A 22094-nucleotide genomic window follows, 5' to 3' on the forward strand; every position below is an offset into this window, starting at 1 on the left:
CGGCCGACCCGGCTGAAGTCGGCAGCTTTTTTTCTAGGATATATCGGGTAACCAGAAACACAACGTTTCTTTTTCCATGCCTTGTTGGTAAACCGACACAGTATATAAGAATGATTGCACACAAATAGAACCAACTCGGCTATGGAGTTTTTCGCCTGAAGAACATATCGTTCTCCTGGCGCTAGTGGTGTTTTCTTCTGCAGACGTTTTTCTTTCCTAAAATGACTTAATTAACCATGAACTGCAGAAGTAACTGCATTGGGGCGACAGTGGTGCTCCTCGTCGTCACAATTCGCTACACCGGCATCCGTTTGGCTTCGGCATCGAGTTTGAATGTAACCAAGCAGGCCGATGAAACAACCGACATCCTCCACAACTCGACACTGCGAAACGGCTCCACGGAAAACTGTGACACCTTCCCGGCTACAAACACCTCTACGGTAGGAGAAACGTTACATTAAATGTCCCAGTACGCCTTGATAATGACTTAGAAACTCCGCCTCTCAGCGTACCGAGCCTATGCATCTCTCTATGTTGTTTAACGTGCTCGATGTGGGGCTCTCCTCAAACACGGGATCTATCTAAGAGGATATCCCTAACCGAAGCTGGATACTAATTTGCCAACATTGAGCATGTTAAAGACGCCACCACGTGCACACTTATCGAAACATGTGAGGGTGTGAAGTGAGTGGTTAAAAAGCTTATGTGCCGCACCTTAGGCAATTTAGGTCACTCTTGTTGGAAAAGTGTTGGTTTAAGAAGTGGATGCAGTGGGATTACAATCGTAATCTCCAAGCAGATTTACCGGTGGCAACGACAGTATTTAGAGGCAAAAGCAGTACTTGTTTGATCCGGCTTTTGTCCTCTGGATACTACCCTGTGGTAAACCGGTAAGTCAACTTGGAGATTCTGATCCCACTGCGCCCTTACCTAAGCCAACACTTCCCAAGTTACATTTGAGCCCATGTTTTTGAGCCAAAGTAAATCTGTTTCGAGCGTGTGTATAATGCCCAAGCCCATGGCATAAGCTGTGGGTAGTAATTTTAAGGCTGAACTCACTTATGTACTTTGTAAGTTAGAGAACCACCTGGTCACTGGAGGTAAGTTTGACGTCATGCAAAGCTGCCAGATGGTGAAGAGTATTTCATAATGCCCCCTTTCACTAGGCGGCAATAGCGAAGTGACCAAGGCAATTGCAAAATAGGTTTTGTTACCCTTGATTTTATAACTGGAATATGGTGCAAGATGTAGAAGTATGACTGAAAGGCAAAACTCACAAAAACGTTCTTATAATCTTTGAAATTCTCTACCCTTGCCGTCCGCCGTAACGCAACAGCTGACGAACTAAAGTGCACAAAACGATCACAGGAAATGGCGCAACACAAAACTCACGATTTGACACCCACAAAGCGTTTACGGAATTAGTGGCCTGTTCCATATGCCCGTCAAGATAGGAGTGATTTTAGAACATTACATTGAATATAAAAGCAGTTACGGTGTAAAATAGACAACGTGCATCATAACGCGCAACCTAGCAGACGATATGCCAAGTTACATACCAGTGCGACGACGGGATCGTGAGTTCTAGCTGCGAACGTACGCACAACTCCATTTCTAATACTCCTTTAGGAGTTCACCCTCCTTCCCGGGGTAACAAAGAAGTACAATGTATACTACACAATGACTTAAAATGACTTAACCATGAACTGCAGAAGTAACTACATTAGGGCGACAGTGGTGCTCCTCGTCGTCACAATTCGCTACACCGGCATCAGTTTGGCTTCGGGATCGAGCTTGAATGTCATCGAGCAGGCCGAGGAAACAACCGACATCCTCCACAACTCGACACTGCGAAACGGCTCCGCGGAGAACTGTGGCACCTTCCCGGCTGCAAACAACTCTACGGTAGGAGAAAACATCACTTTAAATGTGCCAGTACGCCTTGATAATGACTTAAAAACTCCGCCTCTCAGCGTACCGAGCCTATGCATCTCTCTATGTATGTGTGTCTGGTCGGTCGTGGCAAACAGCCTCCCGTTAGCCGCCATCGTCAAGCACGAGCAGCTTCACACGCCCGTGTACATCCTCATGGCTAACCTGGCGGCAAGTGACGTCTTAACCGGCACAGCATTCGGAATTTGGTGTATTTCTGCGTTGGCCCACATTTACACGCAGTCGATCACGTCCAATACCGTGACGCGCTTCTTCTTCTCCTTCGGCTTACTCTCCGGCCTTTCCTCCGCCTACGGTCTGCTGGCCCTGACGGCTGAGCGCTACTGGTTCATCGTGCACGGGATGACGTACATCAACAATGTAACCAACGACAAGTGCAAGGTCGTGGTCTTGATCGCCTGGGCGTGGTCCGTCCTGCTGGCGATGCTGCCCAACTTCGGCTGGCACTGCGCAAGTCCTGCCGAAGAAGGTTGCAGGCCGTTGGCGGGAGGACTGCCTCACGGGTACACAGTCCTTGTCCAGGTCTCCATCATCATTCCGATGGCGGCAATCATCCTCCTGAACAGCGGGGTGTTCTGGTGCCTCTGGAAGCTCTTAAACGCCATCGCTGACCAGGAAGCCGCAGTGGGCGCCGAGCCGAGTACAAGCAGAAGATCCGCCATCACTATCGTCATCATCACCATCGTGTTCCTGCTGGGATGGCTGCCGACACTCATCAGAATGGCCTCGTCCACTGTCGTCAGCATGCCCATAATCTACATAGTCTTAAACTCGGCAATCAATCCCGTCATCTACGGGTTTCGCCTGTTGGAGGTTCGTCGCAGCGTTGCACGGCTCTTCGTGTGCGGACAGTAGCGGAAACAGCGGCCTACATTAATTAGACCTTAAACCCTCCCGCAACTCAGTCTTGACTCTTGTATCGGCTGTGAATTAGTGCATCTGCACGCTTATATCAGGGCGGGCTCTTGCATGCATGCTGGACTTTATTTGAGCGACTCCGGTCCCAACTCACACGCCTACGTCAGGACGGGTCTATAGCTAAAGACTTCGCATAGGAGCGGGACCGAACGGAGAAAAACACATCGGCGCACCTGTCATGTTCTGTCCCTTGCGTTAAGGCGGCCCAGCGCAAGCACTCTGTGGACAGGTGGCCTCGACTTCGCACGGTCGTACTAATGTAGTAAGAACCTACCTTTCAGCACCAAGGACATTACCATCGAGCGCACGGCCACTTCACTTCGCTCGCAGCCGACCGCTTTCCCGACAAAATCGGAGCGGCGCCGGGACGCCTTAGACGCCACCAGGCCTTCCTACGGGGGTACGGATAGTAGGATTCGACAAAAAGGGGAATCATTGGCCAGTAGACTCAGTCCATGGGAAGATCAACATTTCCCCCTCGGAGCGGCCGACCAACCCCTATGGTGGCCAAACTCCCCTGGCAAAGCATTCTCCCCATTGCCAGCGTAGTTAGTCTGGTAGAGACTCGGGGCGGTCAGCCAAGATCGGACAGGCTAGTGCAAACAGGCTCGCACCCACAGCTAGGCCCGACGTCTGATACGAGAAGGAAGATGGGGAGGCTAACGTTATTATCGTATATGTATAGTACGCACAATGTGACTTGCCGCAATATAACACGAAATGCACAAAGTTAGGTGTGACAAGATGTTGCTGTAACGAAAAACCAAAGGTTTAGACAATTATCATGGCCGCTGGAGTGTTGTTTCATTCGTATAGATCTTTTATCAAAAATTAATACAAAGTTCTGTGATCTGTGAGTAGGCTAGCACAAGTCCGTAGGGCATTTAGCAGCATCTGTTCCTTGAGTTCACATTCAATTAGTAATGTTGAAAGTATGATACACTGTCTTTGAAATTGTAAATTGGCACTTCATATGTTAAGGCTGGATGGTAATATAATGTGAACGAAACCCATTTGTGTTAAGTCCTGTTCTTGTTTCATTAACCCCAACACTTTTGACTCAGAAGAACTCAAAGATTAAGTGAGCGAATCGCAGTCAGAAATCACACACACTTCTTCATGAAATGCATTGTCAAAATCTTTTTCTTCCCCATAGAAAGACTGATGAAATAATTCTATATACATTTTTTTCACATTCGGGAAACAAACAAGTCCTCATAACCCTGTCATGCACACCAGAGTTCTCTGTTGGGTTAAGGCAGCCCAGGCTCGAAAATTCGTGTTCAAGTTCGGCCGCGTGTCTGGCCAGGTGCGCGGCCGAACTCGAACCGTATTCGGACTGTTCCACTACGGAGCAGTTCGGGGAACACAATGTCTATTACAGTACCCAATCATATACAAATGCATGTCGTCTCAGATGTACGTATATGTACAACGTTGTTTTATAGGCCATGATTTGGGTTGTATTACATTCTAAATGTTTCAATCAAATGGTTTGGAAGTTGTCTCCTCCACGAATGCTGCATGAACCGCGCCAAGTCCTACTAGCGCTTTTTTGACGGAGGTGTTCCAAATAGAACAGGGGGTTCTATATGTTCGATGTGGTGTTCGAACGGGCGTTGCGTCACAGGTGTTGGATTTCGCGGGAGACAACGAGCTGCTTGTGCGGGATCGGGTTATGACTTTCAAGGCATTACACGCAGCTCAAAACAACAGGATTGATCTTTGGAGTAATCAAATATTACTTATTATCGCTTTCTTATCAAAATTGTCCGAGGCTATTTTACATAGATTTTGACTTTTTTTAACTGGGGCAAATTTTTCACAAAATATTACCCTAAAATAACCGTTTCTGATGTTTTTGGCCCCAAAAAAACAATGTAATCGTCATTTTAAACAAAATAGCCTCGGACAAAATTAATTTGTATGGGGCTAGCTCTCTTCTTGTAAAATGTCATGATAAAAGGTGGTGTTACTGCCTGCGCGCGTAAACCCGTTAAAAACACAGCTTTTTTAAACCAAAATGTGTATTTCTAGCCCCAAATTAAGCAGTAGAAAACCTTAAGTGACCTTTATTCAATGTGTATGAAGTAGTTCTAAAACTGTGTGAAGTTTCATCGTGGTGCGACAAGGCTATCGATAGTTACAGGATATGTATTGATATGTATGGAATAATACATCCGGGGCCGCCTTAACCCAACTGAGTTATAAGATCATTGCCAATGTCGCACACACAACATCTGGAAGCATGCACACTTATATACTGAATCTTGCAAACTATTGGTTCTCAATGTACCAATGTTGGCCCGAGGGGAAAATGTTATGTTTCCGACCACCGGACCGACCCTAGCAAAACCCTGACGACCATAGCCTTTTTTTGATTGGCCACTGGCAAGGGCCATAGAATTTTGGATCTGACATACGAGTAATCAAAACATTGTAGAATCGTTTTCTACCATGTTTTCATCATGTACATGTATGTTGCAATAGAAAAAGTCATATAAACAGATCCACTAAGCCTAGGTGTCCTTTATGTTGACACTCTGCATAATATTATGTATTTATGAGACTGAAAATACCAGTGTCCCAATGCATGTCATTGTCAAACGGTATTTGTTTGAACAGTTTGGTCAAAACTAAAAAAGAATCCCTACTTGACGACTCAACAGGACTGTAATCGGAAACACAACATAAGCCTTACCCATACACAAGCATTCTTAACCCCTCCCTGCTGGGTGGCATTTTGTAGCAATAAGGTTAAGGTAAAAACATGCAGATACTGCTCCCATCCACAAATAGTACTTTCATGATACATGATACATGATAGTACATGTACTTCCTAACACACATTTTCTCCACCTGCTACAAGAAAACACCAACCTAAGAGTCACAAACTTGATTGAATAGTCATCATCATCATCATCATCATCAGTCGACGTGCTTACGCACCGTCGGGGTTACACCGCCCCTTACGTGAATAGTACTTTCATGATACATGATAGTACATGTACTTCATAACACACATTTTCCTCACCTGCTACAAGAAAACACAAACCTAACAGTCACAAACTTGATTGCTACCTTGAGGTAGATTTTAAAAAAATGGTAAAAGTCCATTTTCACTAAGGTTTAAATATGTGCCATTTTTTTCTACCTCACATGAGCCAAGTCTCAGCTAGTCTAATAAACCCTCAGGGCACAGACCTTTATGTCCTACTTTCCTCTATGGCTGATGAGTAACTAGAATTTTGTCTTCACATTTTTTGTTTTGTTTTTGTGATTATTTAACTTCACTTTGGCACAATTATCTGTTTCGATCACCATTCAGCAGTTTTCATCACTTCCTTCTGGAGTCCAGAATCAATATTTACAGCCAGAAAAGGCCAACTGCACAAATTAAATCAGAAACATTGCAGCTAGCCAGTGTCATGCACACATCAATTACCAAGACTTACACGTCAAGCCCCTGTCACACATTCAGGACCTTCCCACGACTTTGCTCCCAACCACTCCCCAGCCAAGGTCGGCGCTGTGCTGGGAGTAGGTTGAATTCCATCCTGCTCCTCTGATATGATTTTTTTTTTCTTCAGAAGTATATAGACTTGGCTGGCACTGACAATTTTTTAGGACGGACTAGCACCACGATGATCAACTCCCAACTACAGATGACCTTGCTCAGGACTAGCTCCCAACCATGGTCTGGAGAAGGTTGGGAGGCCATGGGTTGGCTATGTGTGACAGGGCCTTTACTGTGGTCACATCTTTTAGCGGAGCGCATCAAGCGCTTTTCTGTGCAGAGGTAGGACCAATTCTAGTTTTGATATTTCTAGCTATGATAAACAAAAGTATAGAAACAGCCACGCTGATCTCCAGAATGATGAAGACAGTTTCCCAGTTGTAGTTCTCAGCTATCAGACCAAAGGGATAGCCAGCAATCAGACCTCCAACTGTGGAACAGATTAGGAAGAGATGAAACCATAAAACACAACAACTATAAGGAATTACATATGCATGCATGTCATTGATAATCTACAAGCACTTGAGGCACAAGGGGCTGTTGGTAAAAAAAATATTCCAAGTAAATAAATTTAGGTGCAGTTTTACTATAAGCCAGGTAAACATGAACTTCTATGGAATACCTGACAAAAGATTTGACCTTACAAATTTTGTTCAACTCAGTTTCTCCCATCTTAAGCCCCCCTTGCAGAATGTTTAAAGCTGTATCATAAAAAGATTAAGTTATTCTTCGGTCACTCCTCCAATCACTTCACTGCTAACTAAATAGTAATGGAGCCATCAGATGCAGAACTTTGCTCTGACTTTGGTTGGGGAAGGTTGTATTGAGGTCACCTGGTGGCACTGAATGGCAGTCGCCCAGACCCTTGCGACAGTCCAACAAAATGCAAATGTGGAGCAAATATGTATCTGTTGCCCATGCGTTGATTCAGCACTAGAAAGGCTGCCATTGCACGGGTAATTTATGACCGATAAAAAAAACCTCGTCGTACTCACAGTTAGCAGCCAGGGCCACGATGGCACTACTGGTCCCTGAGAGGTTGGAGGGAGAGTTCTCGATCGCGAGGACACCGAACAGGTTTATGCAACCGTACGAGGTGAAGCCGATCACAAAAGCAATCGTCATGATTGTCGTCTGGAAGAAAGAAAAAAGGCATCTTCAAACATGTTTCAAAGCCATGTCAAGAAGGAATGATGAAAACGTGGCAAAAGAGAATTAACCGACAAGCTTCTGTGGTTTTGAAGGGACAAGATTGTACAGTAATGCAATTTATTAATAATAAGATAATATGTTTTTTTGGGGTTACTGAAATCATGAAATGTATCTTTTTCTGGCACAAGTGACGCTCATGCTCTGGACCCAGATACAGGAAATTTACATAAAAGATTATTAACAATTATGACACGTAATTATGCAATCCTCGAAAATGTTGTTTGGAAACTGGGCTGGCCCAAAGGTTTTTCCTCTTCCAGGGGATGATATCTGTAGTTAAGAGTGAGTCATATCAAAATACTTCTCACACCTTTTAGTGTATTAAAGGGTGGTAACCATCTCTGTTTCTATAGCCCTTGTGCCACACAGTTGTACATGCATTACAGCAGGGACTGGTTGACTGGTAGTGGTGAGTGCTTAACTTCCATTATAACTCTTTCCCATATTATTGCTGAGAGCTAAGCAGAGAGAGCAATTTGAATCATTTTGGAAGTCTTGACACAGCTGGAGTTCGAATCCAATGCCCTCCCTAACGCATTAGGCAAGCACTCTAACCACCCTACCAGTCTTTAAGTTAGGATAAAGGTCTAATAGACTAACCTCCAGTGTGTCTGCCTCCACGCGATCGCTGAAGCCGTAGAGAGCCAGCCCCATGGTAACCAGCATACTGATGACGTAGGGGTGACGGGGACTGCCGTAGCCAGTCAGGGGGGTCTGTAGAGAGATAGGGATAATACATCAAAAAGGGAGAATCCAAAATGATGTTTAAAGCAAAGAAATTATATGGTACAACAACACAAGGTGAAACTAATAGAGTCAAACCTGGATTCAGCAAATACTCAAGAGACTGAGGAAAAATGGTTTCTCAGGACAAAGGGGGGTTACCTTAATGTAAAACTGTTTTAATATGGCTTGTTACTGGAGATGTTTGCCTGTGGCGGGTGGTTGCCAAACCAGGATTGACTTCATGACTGTACTACAAGAGAGACAATGAAAGAGCTGCAAGACTTACTGCTTTGACCATCTTGTCTGTGACCATGCCAGCTATAACACTGCCAAATATGCCTCCGAATTCAAGGGAACTTGTGAACAGACTACCTGCAAAACAAAACACATAAAACATGGCGTAAAATGAAAACAGTTTATGCACAAATACATTTTGTACCTGAGGACAGAAAAAGACAAAATAATTGACAGAAAGCCAATTTATCTGAAAGCCTTTACTTATACTGATGGCTGGTTTGGCCATAAGGCCACTTCTCAACAAGGCACACTTTATTATACAAGAACAGATACAAAAACAGACTAAATGTAGATGTAGAGTAGTAGAGTAGAAACCTTTATTTTCCTTGGATGGCCCTGTCGGCCGGTACAGATATATACATCAGGCCTTTTTTCCCAGTGGTCCAAGTGGAGGGGGGGAGGTGTCACGGGAAATCATCTAAATAAATTTTCATTCATTCATTCATATAGAGTAAGACTGACACTGACCTACGTAGGGTTCGTGACCTTTGTCCTGGATGAGGAACAGCTGACCCCAGTTCAGACAGCTGGTCTTGACAGCAAAGACGACGAAGTAGGTTAACGAGATGAGCCACAGGTATGGGCTGTCCAACAGGGACAGCATGCTGGGGGCCTCACCTGTGGGAGGGGATTAAAGCAATATAAGGGCCCGAAAATTGGATTTTGAAAGTCAGTTTATTTAGTCATCTATATACATGATTTAAGTTCAAACAACACTATAACAATATATAGCAACATCCATGATGCAAAAATACAACGTTGTTGTGATGTGGGTTTTTGTAGGCTCACAAAACTAAGGCGATCATTGTACAGCACGATTTTGCGTGGTTTTAAAATGCTCAAAGTAAAGACAGTTTACAAGTTATGAGGAACTAAAAACGGATGCTTTATATGAAAAGCAGACAGAGGAAAGCTGGAAATGGGAAGTGTTGTTTAACTAACTATCAGAATCAGACAGTTGACAGCAAGTTAACGACTGTTTCTATTCCTCTGTGGAGAATTGCCATTTAGTTTTTCCTTGAATATAGAATGAACACAATTAACTGCTATGCATACGTTTGCGTAACATGTCTTCATATCAAAGTATGACTGGATTTGTAACAGTAGATGCATTCGTATCTTTATCAGTCAATACAACTGCCTCACTATGTAACACACCAACTAGTTTTAAGAGTCAGACACAAACCTTTAGATTCTGTGGTTTTCTTCTGAGTGTTTGCCACAAGATTTTCCAGTCCAACATGTGAAGGCTCGTCCACAACTAGCCCGTAGGACAGTACAGCTAACACAAGGGACAAAACACCTGCACAGAATGCACAGAATCCAAGGTTATTGATAATGAAACATTCAATTCTAGACTACATTGAATGATATTCAATATCTAGACTGAATCTGAATCTGAATTTTCATAAATTTGTAAACAATACATGATAGTTCCATGAGGAGCTAATGATTCCCTTCAAACTGCTGATCATCAGCATATAAATGCTATTAAGGAAGCTATGCTGTCTTGGCAAAGACCTACTCTCTATTTCATTTATCTCATGATTTTATGATTCACCACACTTCATCATTAAGTTGTAAATGGTTTAGCAGAACAATTCTTCCATTAAGGCTCTCTGTGAGTCAGTGCTATGGCCAGCATTACGAGAAATGACAAATAAACCAATATTCGTGTCAGATACACCGAGCAGAGTAATACTTCAAGCCAATCTACATCTTTTCCCCTGTAGTTGCCTTTCAATATGGTAGCCTGAGCAGCATAGTGTAACTAATGTATTCAGCTGCTTACATAGACTGGTTCAGTGATTCAAATTTAAGTAAGCACAGCATACAAAGTTTGTTAACTCAAATACCAAACGGGTGTCTATTATTGTTTTAAAAAGAGAAAAGGTGACAAAGTGTACCTGGGATGAGAAGACCTGCCCTCCAGCCGTAACTGGTAGCAATCTCCATGGTTACCAGCGGCCCAACAAACCCCGCCAGGTTCATGCTTGTTGCCAGGATACTCCACCACGTCCCGAACTGGGACGGCTTGAACCACTGGAGCAAAAGGCGACAGTAATGTGCTTAATGCAAATCAAGCAACTGGATAAATTCTCCATATAAACCTTTTCATGGTTACAGTACACAAATATTGCAGATTGTGTGGTACTGAGACTAATTCATGTAATTGGTTAGAGTACAGATAGTGCAACACAGCTTGCATTATAACATGTAAATTATGTAATCCCTTCAGTGTTAATCTAGAGCGGATATCCAAGACTCTCTCCCTCAACTTCTCCATGTCCTCCATAGATCCGGGTAGGTCTTCATTTTTTAAGCACATATCCTCACAAAGATGATGTACTACCGGTAAACCCCCTGTCAAGATTAAACTTACTCAGGAAAAGATGATGATGATGATGACACAAATAATACATTACAAAGTACACCCACCTGTCGTAAGACCTTTGCGCAGGCGGGCCAGCCGAAGCCCTGGACCAGTCCGTTGATGAACCACAGCAGGGAGTAGAGCAGGACGGAGTCAAACAGGATGAAGACGACGTTGCACACCCCGCAGAGGAACAGACCGACGGCGAACATGGAGCGAGCGCTCAGGCGGTCCAACGCCAGGCCGCTCAGGAACTTGCTGAAGGCGTAGGCCATGGTCTGGCTACTGATGACCAACCCTGTACATAAAGAGATGTTGATGTCATCTTTAAGACCTGCTGAAGGCATAGGGCAATTGGTCTGTTTACTGATGACCAATCCTGTACAAGAGATGTTATCTTTAAGGCTTGCCAAAGACTAGGCCAATTGGTCTGGCTACTGATGACCAACCCTATACAAGAGATGTTATTTTCAAAGCTTGCTGAAGACTACGTATTGATGACCAAACCTGTACAAGAGACATCATCTTTAAGACTTGCTGAAGGCATAGGCCAATTGGTCTGGTTACTGATAACCATTCAACCCCGTACAAGAAATGTTATCTTTAAAGCTTGCTGAAGACTATTGATGACCAAGTATGAGCTAACATAGAAACTTGCCACTGATCAGGCCATTATTGAGCATCATATGTTAACTTTAAGACTTGGTAAAAGCAATTAATCTGACTCCTGATAACCAGCCCTGTACAATATAGGCTTGCTGAAGACTATTAAGGCCAATTGGTCTGATTACTGAAGACCAATTCTGTACAAGAGACATTATCTTTAAGACTTGCCAAAGACTCGGCCAATTGGTCTGGCTACTGATGACCAACCCTACGCATAAGATGCTATCATAGAAACATGCCACTGAATGGCACTGATCAAGCCATCCTTGAGCATGATATGTTTATCTTTTAAGTGAAATTTAAGATTTGGTAAAAGCATTTATTCTGACTTCGGATAATCAATCCTGTACAAGATATGTTATCTGTAAGACTTAATTCAATTCAATAAAGGCAGGGGCCATAGTCTAGCTACTGGTACACAGTACTTAACAATGTTTATTATTACATGAGAATGTTATTTATTTTTATAATTAGCAATAGACAAACCCTTTGTGAAACATGATCTAAAAAAGAGGCTTGCTGAAGGCATGAGCCATCTGGCTGCTGGTGACCAACCCTATATATGAGATGTCATCTTTTAGAGCTACAATGCAATTGGTCCCATAGATGGAGAATCATTATGCATATGACCCAGATATTTCAACCACAAGTTGTATTTTATGTCAGTTTGTCATGGGCTGGAAACTAGGGCAAAGGGTCTGGCTTCAAAACCAAATACCTCTTTAAAAACAAGCTTAGTTAATTCCGGTCAGGTTCCTGATGTCTAATACACTCACTAGATGATTCCAATTGACATCACTAATATTTGTCAGATTGCCAATTCTCAGCCAAAAGAAGGAGATATTCCAAAATTGACCCACTGAATCGTATGGCACTGTGTCATTCAGATATGTCCTACGGTAATCAATTTCTTTCGTTTCTAGTTTTAGGACATTTTGACATTCCACTTCCATCTCTGGTCTTAAGACATATTGCCACACATTCTACCACATCCTTATCAAGTACGGAATATTTCCATCAAGGTCGTTACCAAGGTCACTCTGGTCCAGCCCCTCCTCCATGACGACAGGCATGATGAAGCTGAAGGACTTCCGTGTCAGGTGGTAGAAACAGTAGCCCACGTACATGGTGGCGATGATCACCACCCGGTGCCGAGTGTACTCCGTGTCACCCGCCATTTCTGTGCAGCCTTCCCTCTGGTTACAGTCCTTTTAAAAGCCTGTGGATGGTAAGGAGGGAAGGGTGTAAGTACATATGTACAGCACTCCTACTGACTTGTCAAGTGAGAAACTTAATCCGCTGGCTAAATATACCCTGTAACTTCATCCCCCTGACATGCATCATAAATGCCATTTTGTCAGAGGGGTGTAAAAATAGAACCTGTTCCAGTGAACTCTGGTCCGATTGTTCTGGTCAGCTGCGCACTTTTCAAAGTAAAGGTTGTGAATGTGTTCTTTCGTGTACTAATGATTAAGTTAACCTTTTAAACATCTGTGTGAATCATTTTTTATGTCAGCATTTTTGCTGTTTTTTCGAAATCTTTGTTAAAAATATAGAACGAAATTAATGTCTATCAACATACTTCTGCCAGGTGACAAATACATATATGCCACCCTTTAAAAAATGTGTCTAAGGAGGTCTTCAATGCAACATACCCCAGAACAATGCACTCATATTTATACTGTGCATACCTGGGGTGTGCTCACTCCCGAACAAACACACTGGCGGATATATGTAACCTGGCAGATATGTTATAGAACATGTACTAACACAATCTGACTCATACTCATAATGACACAGGTGCATAGTACATGTTTGTTACCACCCACTCCAAAAGATTAAAGATGAAATCTCAACTCAAAGATTAAACTGATATTCAAATGGTACTGGAGAACAATACAATAATGAGAAAATAATGTGACAGATATAACAAAGAAACACGAATAAAGAGCAGAAAAAATAGAGCATTACTTTAAAGCAACACCTTTCTTCTATTTTCATCACCTTTCTTCTATTGTCATCTGTGCTGACAGTACAAACCAAACAAGTCCTACCCACATACCAAATATCATCACAATCTAACTAGAGGTTCTCTTAATTCATGCTACCAACAAATATCCAGAAACAAACACACACACACACACAGACACTGAGACAGACACGCTAAAAACAATACCTCCATTTTCAAGGAGATAACAAATAGATCAACGTTCCTATCACCCCAAAATGCGGCAGGGCTCTGAGTTATATGGTTGGTTTTGATCCACTCCTGCTCATTTGAAGAGATGTGGTTTGGTTGTATTTTGATGTGTGGCTCTTTTGACATTCGGGGAACCCACAGTTTACCTCCAAAGGACTCCAACTCCTCGCCTACCAGCAGCTAAATACACTCAGCAAGCCTATAGTATAGGGGTCTCAGCACAAGAGGGAAAAGCTCACCAGACAGGGGGGCCGAACAGATACCGAAACCGGCGTAACAGGGACAACAAGAACAAGTAAACAACGACGACGTTCTGCCACGCCCACCTTTTATCAATGGCCTCGCCGCCTTTCGTTCCGCTGCTCTTTTCCAGCGTTGGCTTGCTCTCGACAGCCGTGATGCTTAACTCATTAACTACACCACTGCAGACCATTGTCCAACGTTATGTGTGCCACGTGGTTAGGGTACAAGTCTTATAAAAGGTCGCCATGACGTTAGATAAACACAGAAACCCTCACAACGCACGTTTAAGATCAATAATCTTGAATGTCAATGGGAGTGTCGTCTGCTACTTGCCCGCGCGGCCATCTTTGAGTCAAGGTGTACGCACGGTCAATGACCCGGGTTGGAAGAGTTCATTCTCAGATGGGTAAGTACAGCACCACCACATCAAACACCATGATCAAAAGGATGAACCCGATGTATATATTGGCTTGTTAGTTAAATAAATAAATAAATAAATGAATAAATAAATTTGTGTGTGATGTGTGTTTCAGTGTGTGTGTGTGTGTGCGTGTGTTGTTAGTGCCAAGTTAGCGTGCGTGTGTGCGTGCGTGCGTGCGTGCGTGTGTGCGTGCGTATGTGCGCGATTTTTGTAGCCTTGGCCAAAGGAAAAACATGAATACGTTGAATTTGGCCAAAAACCATGCTGGAAGGCAGATTGATGAATTCTGGACGTTTGAAATGCTCGGCCGCTGGACTTTGTGACATCTTGCACCATCACCGCGTGGTGCTCCGTTGTAGGGACTAACCTTCTCCAACATGAGCGTTCCACGACCTCACACTTTCATTAAGAAGTGTTTCGTATGGTCATTTGCAATTTGCCCATTTGCATAGAATTATAGCCTGGAGTCCAGCCTTACGGCAGCTTTAGTCCGCTACCCAAACTCCGCTCCTCGCCGAGCTAAAGATAATAAGGCTGGACTCCAGGCTATAAAAACATCGTCTTCTTCTCCAAAATAACAGTAGTTTTCCAAACTATGAAATTTAACAAAGATAATTATTTTTGCTTTTTTTCATTGGTTATGCAAATGAGGTCCTGACTTAAATAATCTATGCTCAACGATGTTCATCTTCCACATGACGTAAGTATAGACTTCCCGTCATTTACTGCTATGAAATGAATGAATGATTTAAATCTATTTAGGTTCCTCTTAGCCTGGATGCCAGAGCCCTAAACTCTAAAGATCTATCGATAGATATTTCAGAGTTTAGGAGTCTTGCATCCAGACTAGGTTCCTCTCTTTCTCAGATACATATGTCACATTTTCGAATAGTCCTTTCATGGAACGCAGTGGATTTATGAAATTGCCTCATCAAATTATGCACCTTAGATCCTGATTTGCACAAACAGCATCTAACTATGTGAAGCTATCAGCATAGCAAAAAATCATGACGATCCGTCAACCCCTTCTTGAGTTATCATCTTTAAAGTCTCAAACAAAATCGGCCCTGCTGTTCCAAAAAAGCCGCCCGAGCCTACTCTCTGCCTCAAGAGCTATCTACCACTCAACAAACACGTCCAGAACTTGTGACGAGATATCAAAACCGGATGTTCTGCTACAATGCCGTAGAAAGTCGCTCAGAGGCCTATTTTAGAACTTGATATTTGTTTTCCCGACTCCTAACCACCCACATACCAAAGATTCGGTGGTCGGTCGGTTGGTTGGTTGGTTGGTTGGTTGGCTGCATGTGGTTTAGACAGCATAATTCATAACTCGGGAAGCTGTGGAGGGATCCGTATGATATTTGGTAGGTGGGTGGAGATTAAAAAAAAACGAAGGTCAGTTCCGATGCCTAAGCCTCCTGGTGGCTTTCTGCGGTACTGTAGCGGAACTTCCGGTTTTGACATCTACTAGTGTTCTGGACATGCTATGGACTGAGTTTATATCATCTTCTCAAATCTGAAGATTCCGCCTGCAATCGTTAAGGTGCAAACAAAGCCAGATCTTTTAAACAGACGCACAGCTTCCGGCTGAAGACGAGAAGTGCCGATGACCATCTTCTCGACGCCCTCACATCTGCAGTACCCCTCAAAGCGCTTCATCAGGCGGGTGCCCACGCCTCTGCGTCGGTACTCGGGCAGGACGCTCATCCACTTCAGCTCGGCCTCCGTGTTGGACGTCTTCTCCACCGCTGCGGTCCCGATGACCTTCCCGTCGCAGACCGCCACCCAGAACTTCCTTCCGGTTTTATAGCTCTTAGCGTTGTACCAGGAATACAGGTGATCGAGCTCCATCCGTCGTGCACGCAGCCAGTGCAGATATATGGTGTATTGGATTCCATAAGCGGCGGGAAGACACGAGACGGCCGTCAGAATGACAGACACCCACACGGAATTTGAGACCGCGTAAAAGATTGCCATAAGAAAACCATACGCGACATACATGCGCCAGAAACATGAGAAACAACACCTCAGTAGGGTCGCTACGATCAGTAAGCGGATAGCGCCGAGGACCGTCACTAGCTGTGTGTAGATTCCGGACACGATGATGTCACGTGCTTGACTCTCTTCGTCCTGGCGAAGCTTTCTTATTGTGACATTGTTCGGGTCAGTTTCCATGTCGGCGGCTTTGGTTACTAGTAATTAGACATGTGCAGCACAGGCGGTTCCAAGGACTTCTGTCCCGGTCTCAAGATCTGCACAGGAAAACATAAGTACGATCATGATGACACGTGTCTAATGCTTAGGTCACATTTCCAAAGCGGGGCCCGGTCGGGCAGCTTGCGGGAACGAAAAGTATAACATAAAATACAACAAAGGACACAAAACGTAAGAAATTTACTCCCAACTAGAAATTGTGCATTTTCTTGATATGCATATTTTTCGTTTTCGCAAACATTCTGGCCGGGCCCCGGCTGGGAAATGTGACCCTAGCATAACCAAGAATCAAAAGGATAATGCAGTAGGACAAAGATGCTACGTTCCACTTTCTTTATCTTTAACAGATAAAAAAAGAATTGTCAGGAGGGAACATACAATACGTTTAAATTCTACGTTGATGAAGATTGGACATCCAGGTAAACAATATATAAATACAATTCAATTGCAACCCTTGCAACGGGATCAAATGCTATGTACATATATATAGAACAGGAGATATCAAAACCGAAAAAAGCCGCTAGGAGGTCCATTATCGAACTTGACCTTCGTTTTCCCGACCCCTACCCACTACCAAATATAGTTAAGACCCATATTCAGCTTCTTGAGTTATGCTGGGAATAAACATCCACACAAAGCAACTGCCGAACGGCACCAGAAACATAACATTCTCGGCTAAGGTGCATTGTAATTAACGGTTCCATATGGTTATAGTTATGAGAGAAGCGGCTTCAATGTGACTTATAACATTTCGTGGTCAATTATGGAAATGTAGATTATAAACTAAAAACAGTAAATATATAAGTAAAACATCGCATAGAAGACCGTCGAGCTAAGTGTTATTTAAGCAATATGTTTACCAATTCAGTGACGTCCGCAGCCATCTTGCGTGAAGTAAAGGTGTGATGGACCCCCCGGGTTGGAAGAGTTCATTCTTAGATGGGTGAGAATAACACCACAGGGAGGAACCCAAAGTATACATCATGTGTATTCTTTTATAATATCTAATCATGATATCATCCGTTGTGCGTAGATCTAGACAAATTCGTTATACCTAAACCCATTCCTCACTAACATGAATGAATCAATGAATGATTTATTTTAAATATTCAGCTGGTACAGAAAGGCTACCTTAATGCCAATCATTGTCATCATCCCAATCATTGTCAATCATCATCCCAATTAATCTCTCAGTCTGCTTACAGTTCAGAAATCAGAAATAAAGATGAAACGCAATTGTAACATCTTACATGTTGAGATACCGTGAGGAAATTAAAATATGTTCATCTGGTTCAAATTGAATACAGTTATCTTGTCATTGATAGTCAGATGTTTGGCAACTCAACTGTAGAATGGGTGGTAAAGCATCTCATCTGTACGATCTTCACAGAAGAGGGTTATATATGTTTTCCTTCCAGTATAGCCTTAGTAAAAGCAGGCGGTACAGGGTCAACTTTTACAGCAAATCTCTGATTATGGTATCTATGACATGCAGTATAGGTAAACTACGTTGGTAAATGATAGGAGCTAACTGGAAATTTACGAAGATTGTGTTTACAACTCTAAGGATTTATTTCTGAATCGATTATACATTGTATGTACCCCATCTATACACAGAGCGAGCTGGAATGCGTCCAGGGAAAGTTTCCTCCTCAGAATGAACATAATATATTCCACCAATAGTGTTGTGTGGTTTCAACTTATCAGTACTTATCAGTACTTATCAGTACTTATCAACTTATCAGTACTTATCCGCCTATCTCTCAGTGTATATGCCTATGGTGTCATAACGCCTGGCCATGTGATATAACCACCTCATAAAACCACCTCGTTCGCTTCGCTCACTCGATGGTTTTACTCGGTTATAGCACATGACCAGGCGTTATGACACCATATCACACCTCAGAGTTGGTCATTAACCCTTAATTCTATTTCCAAAAAATGCGACAATCATGGCTGAATTGATTGCAGTTATATCAGCTTCTCCAATCGGAAGCCTGCTGGCCCCGTCTCGGTGATAGCGAATCCACTTCTTTGGTACAGACGCACAGCTTCCAGTTGAACTTTAGAAGTGAGGAGGAACATCTTCTTGACGCCGTCAGATCTGCAGAACTCTTCGAAGCGTTTCATCAGGCGGGTGGCCACGCCTCTGCGTCGGTACTCGGGCAGGACGCTCATCCGTTTCAGCTCGGCCTCGGTGTCGGACGCCCTGTCCACAGCTACGGTCCCGATGACCCTCCCGTCGCAAACCGCCACCCAGAACTTGCTACCGGCTTTAGCGTTGTACCAGGTATACAGATGCTCAAGCTCCATTCGCTGTGACTGTTTGTATTGCCAGAACATGACGTTGACGAGTCCCCAAGAGGCAGGGAGACTCGAGGCGGCCGTCAAAACGACAGACACGAGCACAGAATTCGAGACTGCGTAGAAGATTGCCGCTAGAAAGCCCCACACGACATAAATCTGCCATAAAAATGGCCTCAATTGGATCGCAGTGAGTAGGATCTTCAAGGCGGTGCGGACCGTCACTATCTGTCGGTAGAGTCCAGACACGACGATGTCGCGTGCTTCACTCGCTTCCTCCTGGCGAAGCTCCCTTATGGTGACATTCTTGGCGTCAGGTTCCATGTCGGCGGCTTTGATCGATTGAACAGCGCAACCAGTCCCAAGACCTTCTCCTGTCAGTCTTAAGATCTGCTCACTGTGGGAACGGGAAAACTTTATCATTGCAATGATGATAACATGACTACATGAGTATAACCAAGAATTTCTTGAAGGGATAATAAATGCAGTAGGACAAACGGCACTACGTTCTATTTTCTTTGCGTCTAGTTAAGAAAATTATTTGGAACGAATATACATACAAAGTATATAAATGCTGTGAGTGTGTTCTGCGATATGTCAACAGTGCATTTCAGTAACAATAGAACTCAGTACATCTCAGCAAACGAAATGTTGATGCCGTATGGATGGTGCACATGTTTACGTTTCACATCATGCTGTCGACATGACCTTGACCTCCAACGTCACATGGCCAAGCAACATCCTACTATTGGCGAAGGTATGAGGTTGTGAAACTCTAGTTAACAATGTTTTGGTACCAGGCTACCCCCAGCGGTAGAAGGACGGGTCGACGTGCTGCGTCGGTGTCCGTAGACGATGACGGTGTCCGTCCGTACTACTAGTCTCTACCAGACTGACCACCAGTATAGAGTAAACCTGCGGGAACATTTCGCCCGGCTTATATGCTTAACGTTATATGTTTGTGTCATTCTTGCCTTGTTTGAGCCTGTGAGCTTTCGGGTAATTTTTCTCATGAAGAAAGATTGGGGCCACGCCTTGGGAAGGTGTTGTTCCGGAAGACTATGTGTCGCTATGTTAGGGAGGCACGTTTATTTCAGTAAATGCTTTACTTATGCTTGGGTCCCAGTTGGAAAAAGGGGCCCCGCCGGGTAGTTCACGGGCTGTTCTTTTTGCACCGAGGCTCGGGCGTGATCCCTACGGGCACCGGCGCATTTCTAACCTAAGCATTAGCCGATTTGCAAGTTGAGAACCTGTCTCTATGTTTCTTATCATCGTGCTTCTCTGGCTAGCATATACGATTTTCGCGCCCCGTGTAGATGATCACACGTGAACGCTATTTCTGGCCGGGAATGACAATGGATGTCCGAGGCGCGTAACTGCAGAAAAAGCATGCGTCCTCTGCCAAGCCAGACAGCAGCCTGTGCCACTGAGCTCATGCTCATGATTATGATTTCCATACCGGGGTCCGGCCAGGCTATCATAGTGTGGGAGCTAAAAAATAAAAGTGTAAGAAGCAAAGACAAATTATGTTCATGACTAATTTCTTTACGTTTTGCGCCTTTAAGTGTCTTTCATTATCATACGTTTCATTCCAGCAAACTGCCTTGCTGGGCCCCGGTTTGGAAATGTGACCCTAGCATGAGCTCATCATTTGATCACATCACGGCATATCGCCCCTTTGAAACTGTAGCCATAGACATATACCACACACAGTCATTCCTCGGGCTACGAGTATATCCCGTTGGACATGCAATTAAGCTTAATTCGGAATTTAGTGTAAATACACAATGTTTCGCCTGACCTATGTATCTATTCATACTAATCAGGTATACAAGCATTTGAGGTTGGAATTATGTAAGGGCGGGGGGGGGGGGGACGCTAGTCATTGTTCATTATAGACGTGTTTTGTATCACGTCATGAAGTTCATCTCTTACACTTTACCAAGGGCAGTCAGTTCACAATAAACAAAACATGCATTGATAATTTTAATCAACACAACGAGAAGACTTACGGAATATTCGGCCGTGTCCGGCGGTCTCAGTCCTCAAGAATTTGACCCACTTTCCTGACGCGCACTGTGTGAAATACGACGAGTCATTCTCTTGTGTTGGATAAAAGTAAACTTTAAGTAGACCCTATGTATCGTACCAGCATAAATGAGCTTTACTTCTATGATACATATATCATGACGGTGTTGCCTACCTGTATATTGTCGAATTGACCGGTGAGTTTGATCACTGTCTGTTGAATCACCAGCATGTGAACCGGTTTCAAGCCAAACAATTGCCCGGACTCTGCTTGGGGGTTTCAAGTATACCTGAGAGGAGCGGACAAGTACGTCACCCCTGTGGGCGTGGTTGTTTTCAAGCAGACGTCTGAGCGGATTTTGGCAGGAGGGTTCGCGTTGTGGAGGCTAACCCTGGCCCTAACCCTACCCTTACCCGTAACACTACCCTAGATCTTAGAACTAGTAGTGTAAGTGATATGTTAAACTCGACATGATGTATTCATATACTTGTACTTAGGTTAATCATTTTATACACCATTGTTTGTTGTTTGCATTTATAGTTGTAGAGGACCTTACGAAAGTCGCTGTACTTTTGTCGTGTCAATAAAGACTTCTATATATATCGTAATTCCGCGCAGGCGCAGTACCTCATCTGGCAATTATTTTGCAAGGCAATCATTTGTCTCTTACTAAAGCAAGAATCCACTGCACAGGATAAAGACTAAAAAAAATGGTGCCCTTTGACATTGTTGAACTGTGACACACACTCGTATATTATCCGAATGCATAGCCCTGCGTATGAAAATGATTCTTCCAAATTTGATATCACATGATCAGACAGGTTTTCTACAAGGTAGGTGCTTTAGTGATAATATACGTCGGATTTTAGAAATTATTGAATAGTATGATCGCAATTACTTACCTGGTTTAATCTTTGTTGCAGATTTTGAAAAGGCATTTGTCACCATTAAACTTGACTTCAAGGCATCATTTGGCAAGACAATTATTTTGGCACTGTAGCTCTTTTAATCAAGCTA

The 22094-nt window shown here is 43.6% G+C and overlaps 4 protein-coding genes across 5 annotated transcripts; 1 reads left to right on the top strand and 3 right to left on the bottom strand.

The window, feature by feature from the left end:
* The first annotated feature begins 1701 nt into the window (after positions 1-1701).
* On the top strand, positions 1702-2808 carry LOC136432014 (lysophosphatidic acid receptor 3-like). Its single transcript, XM_066423027.1, has one exon. It carries the CDS (start codon positions 1702-1704, stop codon positions 2806-2808), a length of 1107 nt encoding a protein of 368 aa, XP_066279124.1.
* Positions 2809-3974: 1166 nt separating this feature from the next.
* On the bottom strand, positions 3975-14497 carry LOC136433823 (glucose-6-phosphate exchanger SLC37A4-like). Of its 2 annotated transcripts, XM_066426360.1 has the most exons (10): positions 14190-14497; positions 12694-12882; positions 11063-11295; positions 10531-10666; positions 9810-9926; positions 9092-9241; positions 8613-8698; positions 8201-8314; positions 7384-7522; positions 3975-6818 (listed from the first exon to the last, which is right to left on the bottom strand). In XM_066426360.1, exons 2-10 carry the CDS (start codon positions 12839-12841, stop codon positions 6649-6651), a joined length of 1293 nt encoding a protein of 430 aa, XP_066282457.1. In that variant the 5' UTR covers positions 12842-12882; positions 14190-14497; the 3' UTR covers positions 3975-6648. The 2 variants fall into 2 exon arrangements, with proteins under 2 accessions (XP_066282457.1, XP_066282458.1); XM_066426361.1 differs by lacking the exon at positions 14190-14497 and having other exon boundaries at positions 12694-13092.
* A 1530-nt stretch (positions 14498-16027) lies between these two features.
* Positions 16028-16705, bottom strand: LOC136432015 (probable N-acetyltransferase 14). Its single transcript, XM_066423029.1, has one exon. It carries the CDS (start codon positions 16703-16705, stop codon positions 16028-16030), a length of 678 nt encoding a protein of 225 aa, XP_066279126.1.
* Positions 16706-17721: 1016 nt separating this feature from the next.
* Positions 17722-21301, bottom strand: LOC136433826 (N-acetylaspartate synthetase-like). The gene is made up of 2 exons (XM_066426363.1): positions 21252-21301; positions 17722-19445 (listed from the first exon to the last, which is right to left on the bottom strand). The coding sequence occupies exon 2, from the start codon at positions 19370-19372 to the stop codon at positions 18716-18718; it is 657 nt and encodes a 218-aa protein (XP_066282460.1). The 5' UTR covers positions 19373-19445; positions 21252-21301; the 3' UTR covers positions 17722-18715.
* Between the last annotated feature and the right edge of the window lie 793 nt (positions 21302-22094).

The sequence above is a fragment of the Branchiostoma lanceolatum genome, chromosome 4, assembly GCF_035083965.1.
Source record: "Branchiostoma lanceolatum isolate klBraLanc5 chromosome 4, klBraLanc5.hap2, whole genome shotgun sequence".
Classification (NCBI taxonomy): domain Eukaryota; kingdom Metazoa; phylum Chordata; class Leptocardii; order Amphioxiformes; family Branchiostomatidae; genus Branchiostoma; species Branchiostoma lanceolatum.

What these genes read in the sequence shown, in the direction of transcription:
- LOC136433826 (XM_066426363.1), bottom strand. Translation starts at nt 19,372, where the DNA reads ATGGAACCTGACGCCAAGAATGTCACCATAAGGGAGCTTCGCCAGGAG.
- LOC136433823 (XM_066426360.1), bottom strand. Translation starts at nt 12,841, where the DNA reads ATGGCGGGTGACACGGAGTACACTCGGCACCGGGTGGTGATCATCGCC. An exon ending in GCTGGACCAGAGTGACCTTG is followed by an intron (nt 11,296 to 12,693) that starts GTAACGACCTTG and finishes CTTTATGTACAG; the next exon opens with GGTTGGTCATCAGTAGCCAG. An exon ending in CGTGGCCCTGGCTGCTAACT is followed by an intron (nt 6,819 to 7,383) that starts GTGAGTACGACG and finishes TCTGTTCCACAG; the next exon opens with TTGGAGGTCTGATTGCTGGC.
- LOC136432014 (XM_066423027.1), top strand. Translation starts at nt 1,702, where the DNA reads ATGAACTGCAGAAGTAACTACATTAGGGCGACAGTGGTGCTCCTCGTC.
- LOC136432015 (XM_066423029.1), bottom strand. Translation starts at nt 16,705, where the DNA reads ATGGAAACTGACCCGAACAATGTCACAATAAGAAAGCTTCGCCAGGAC.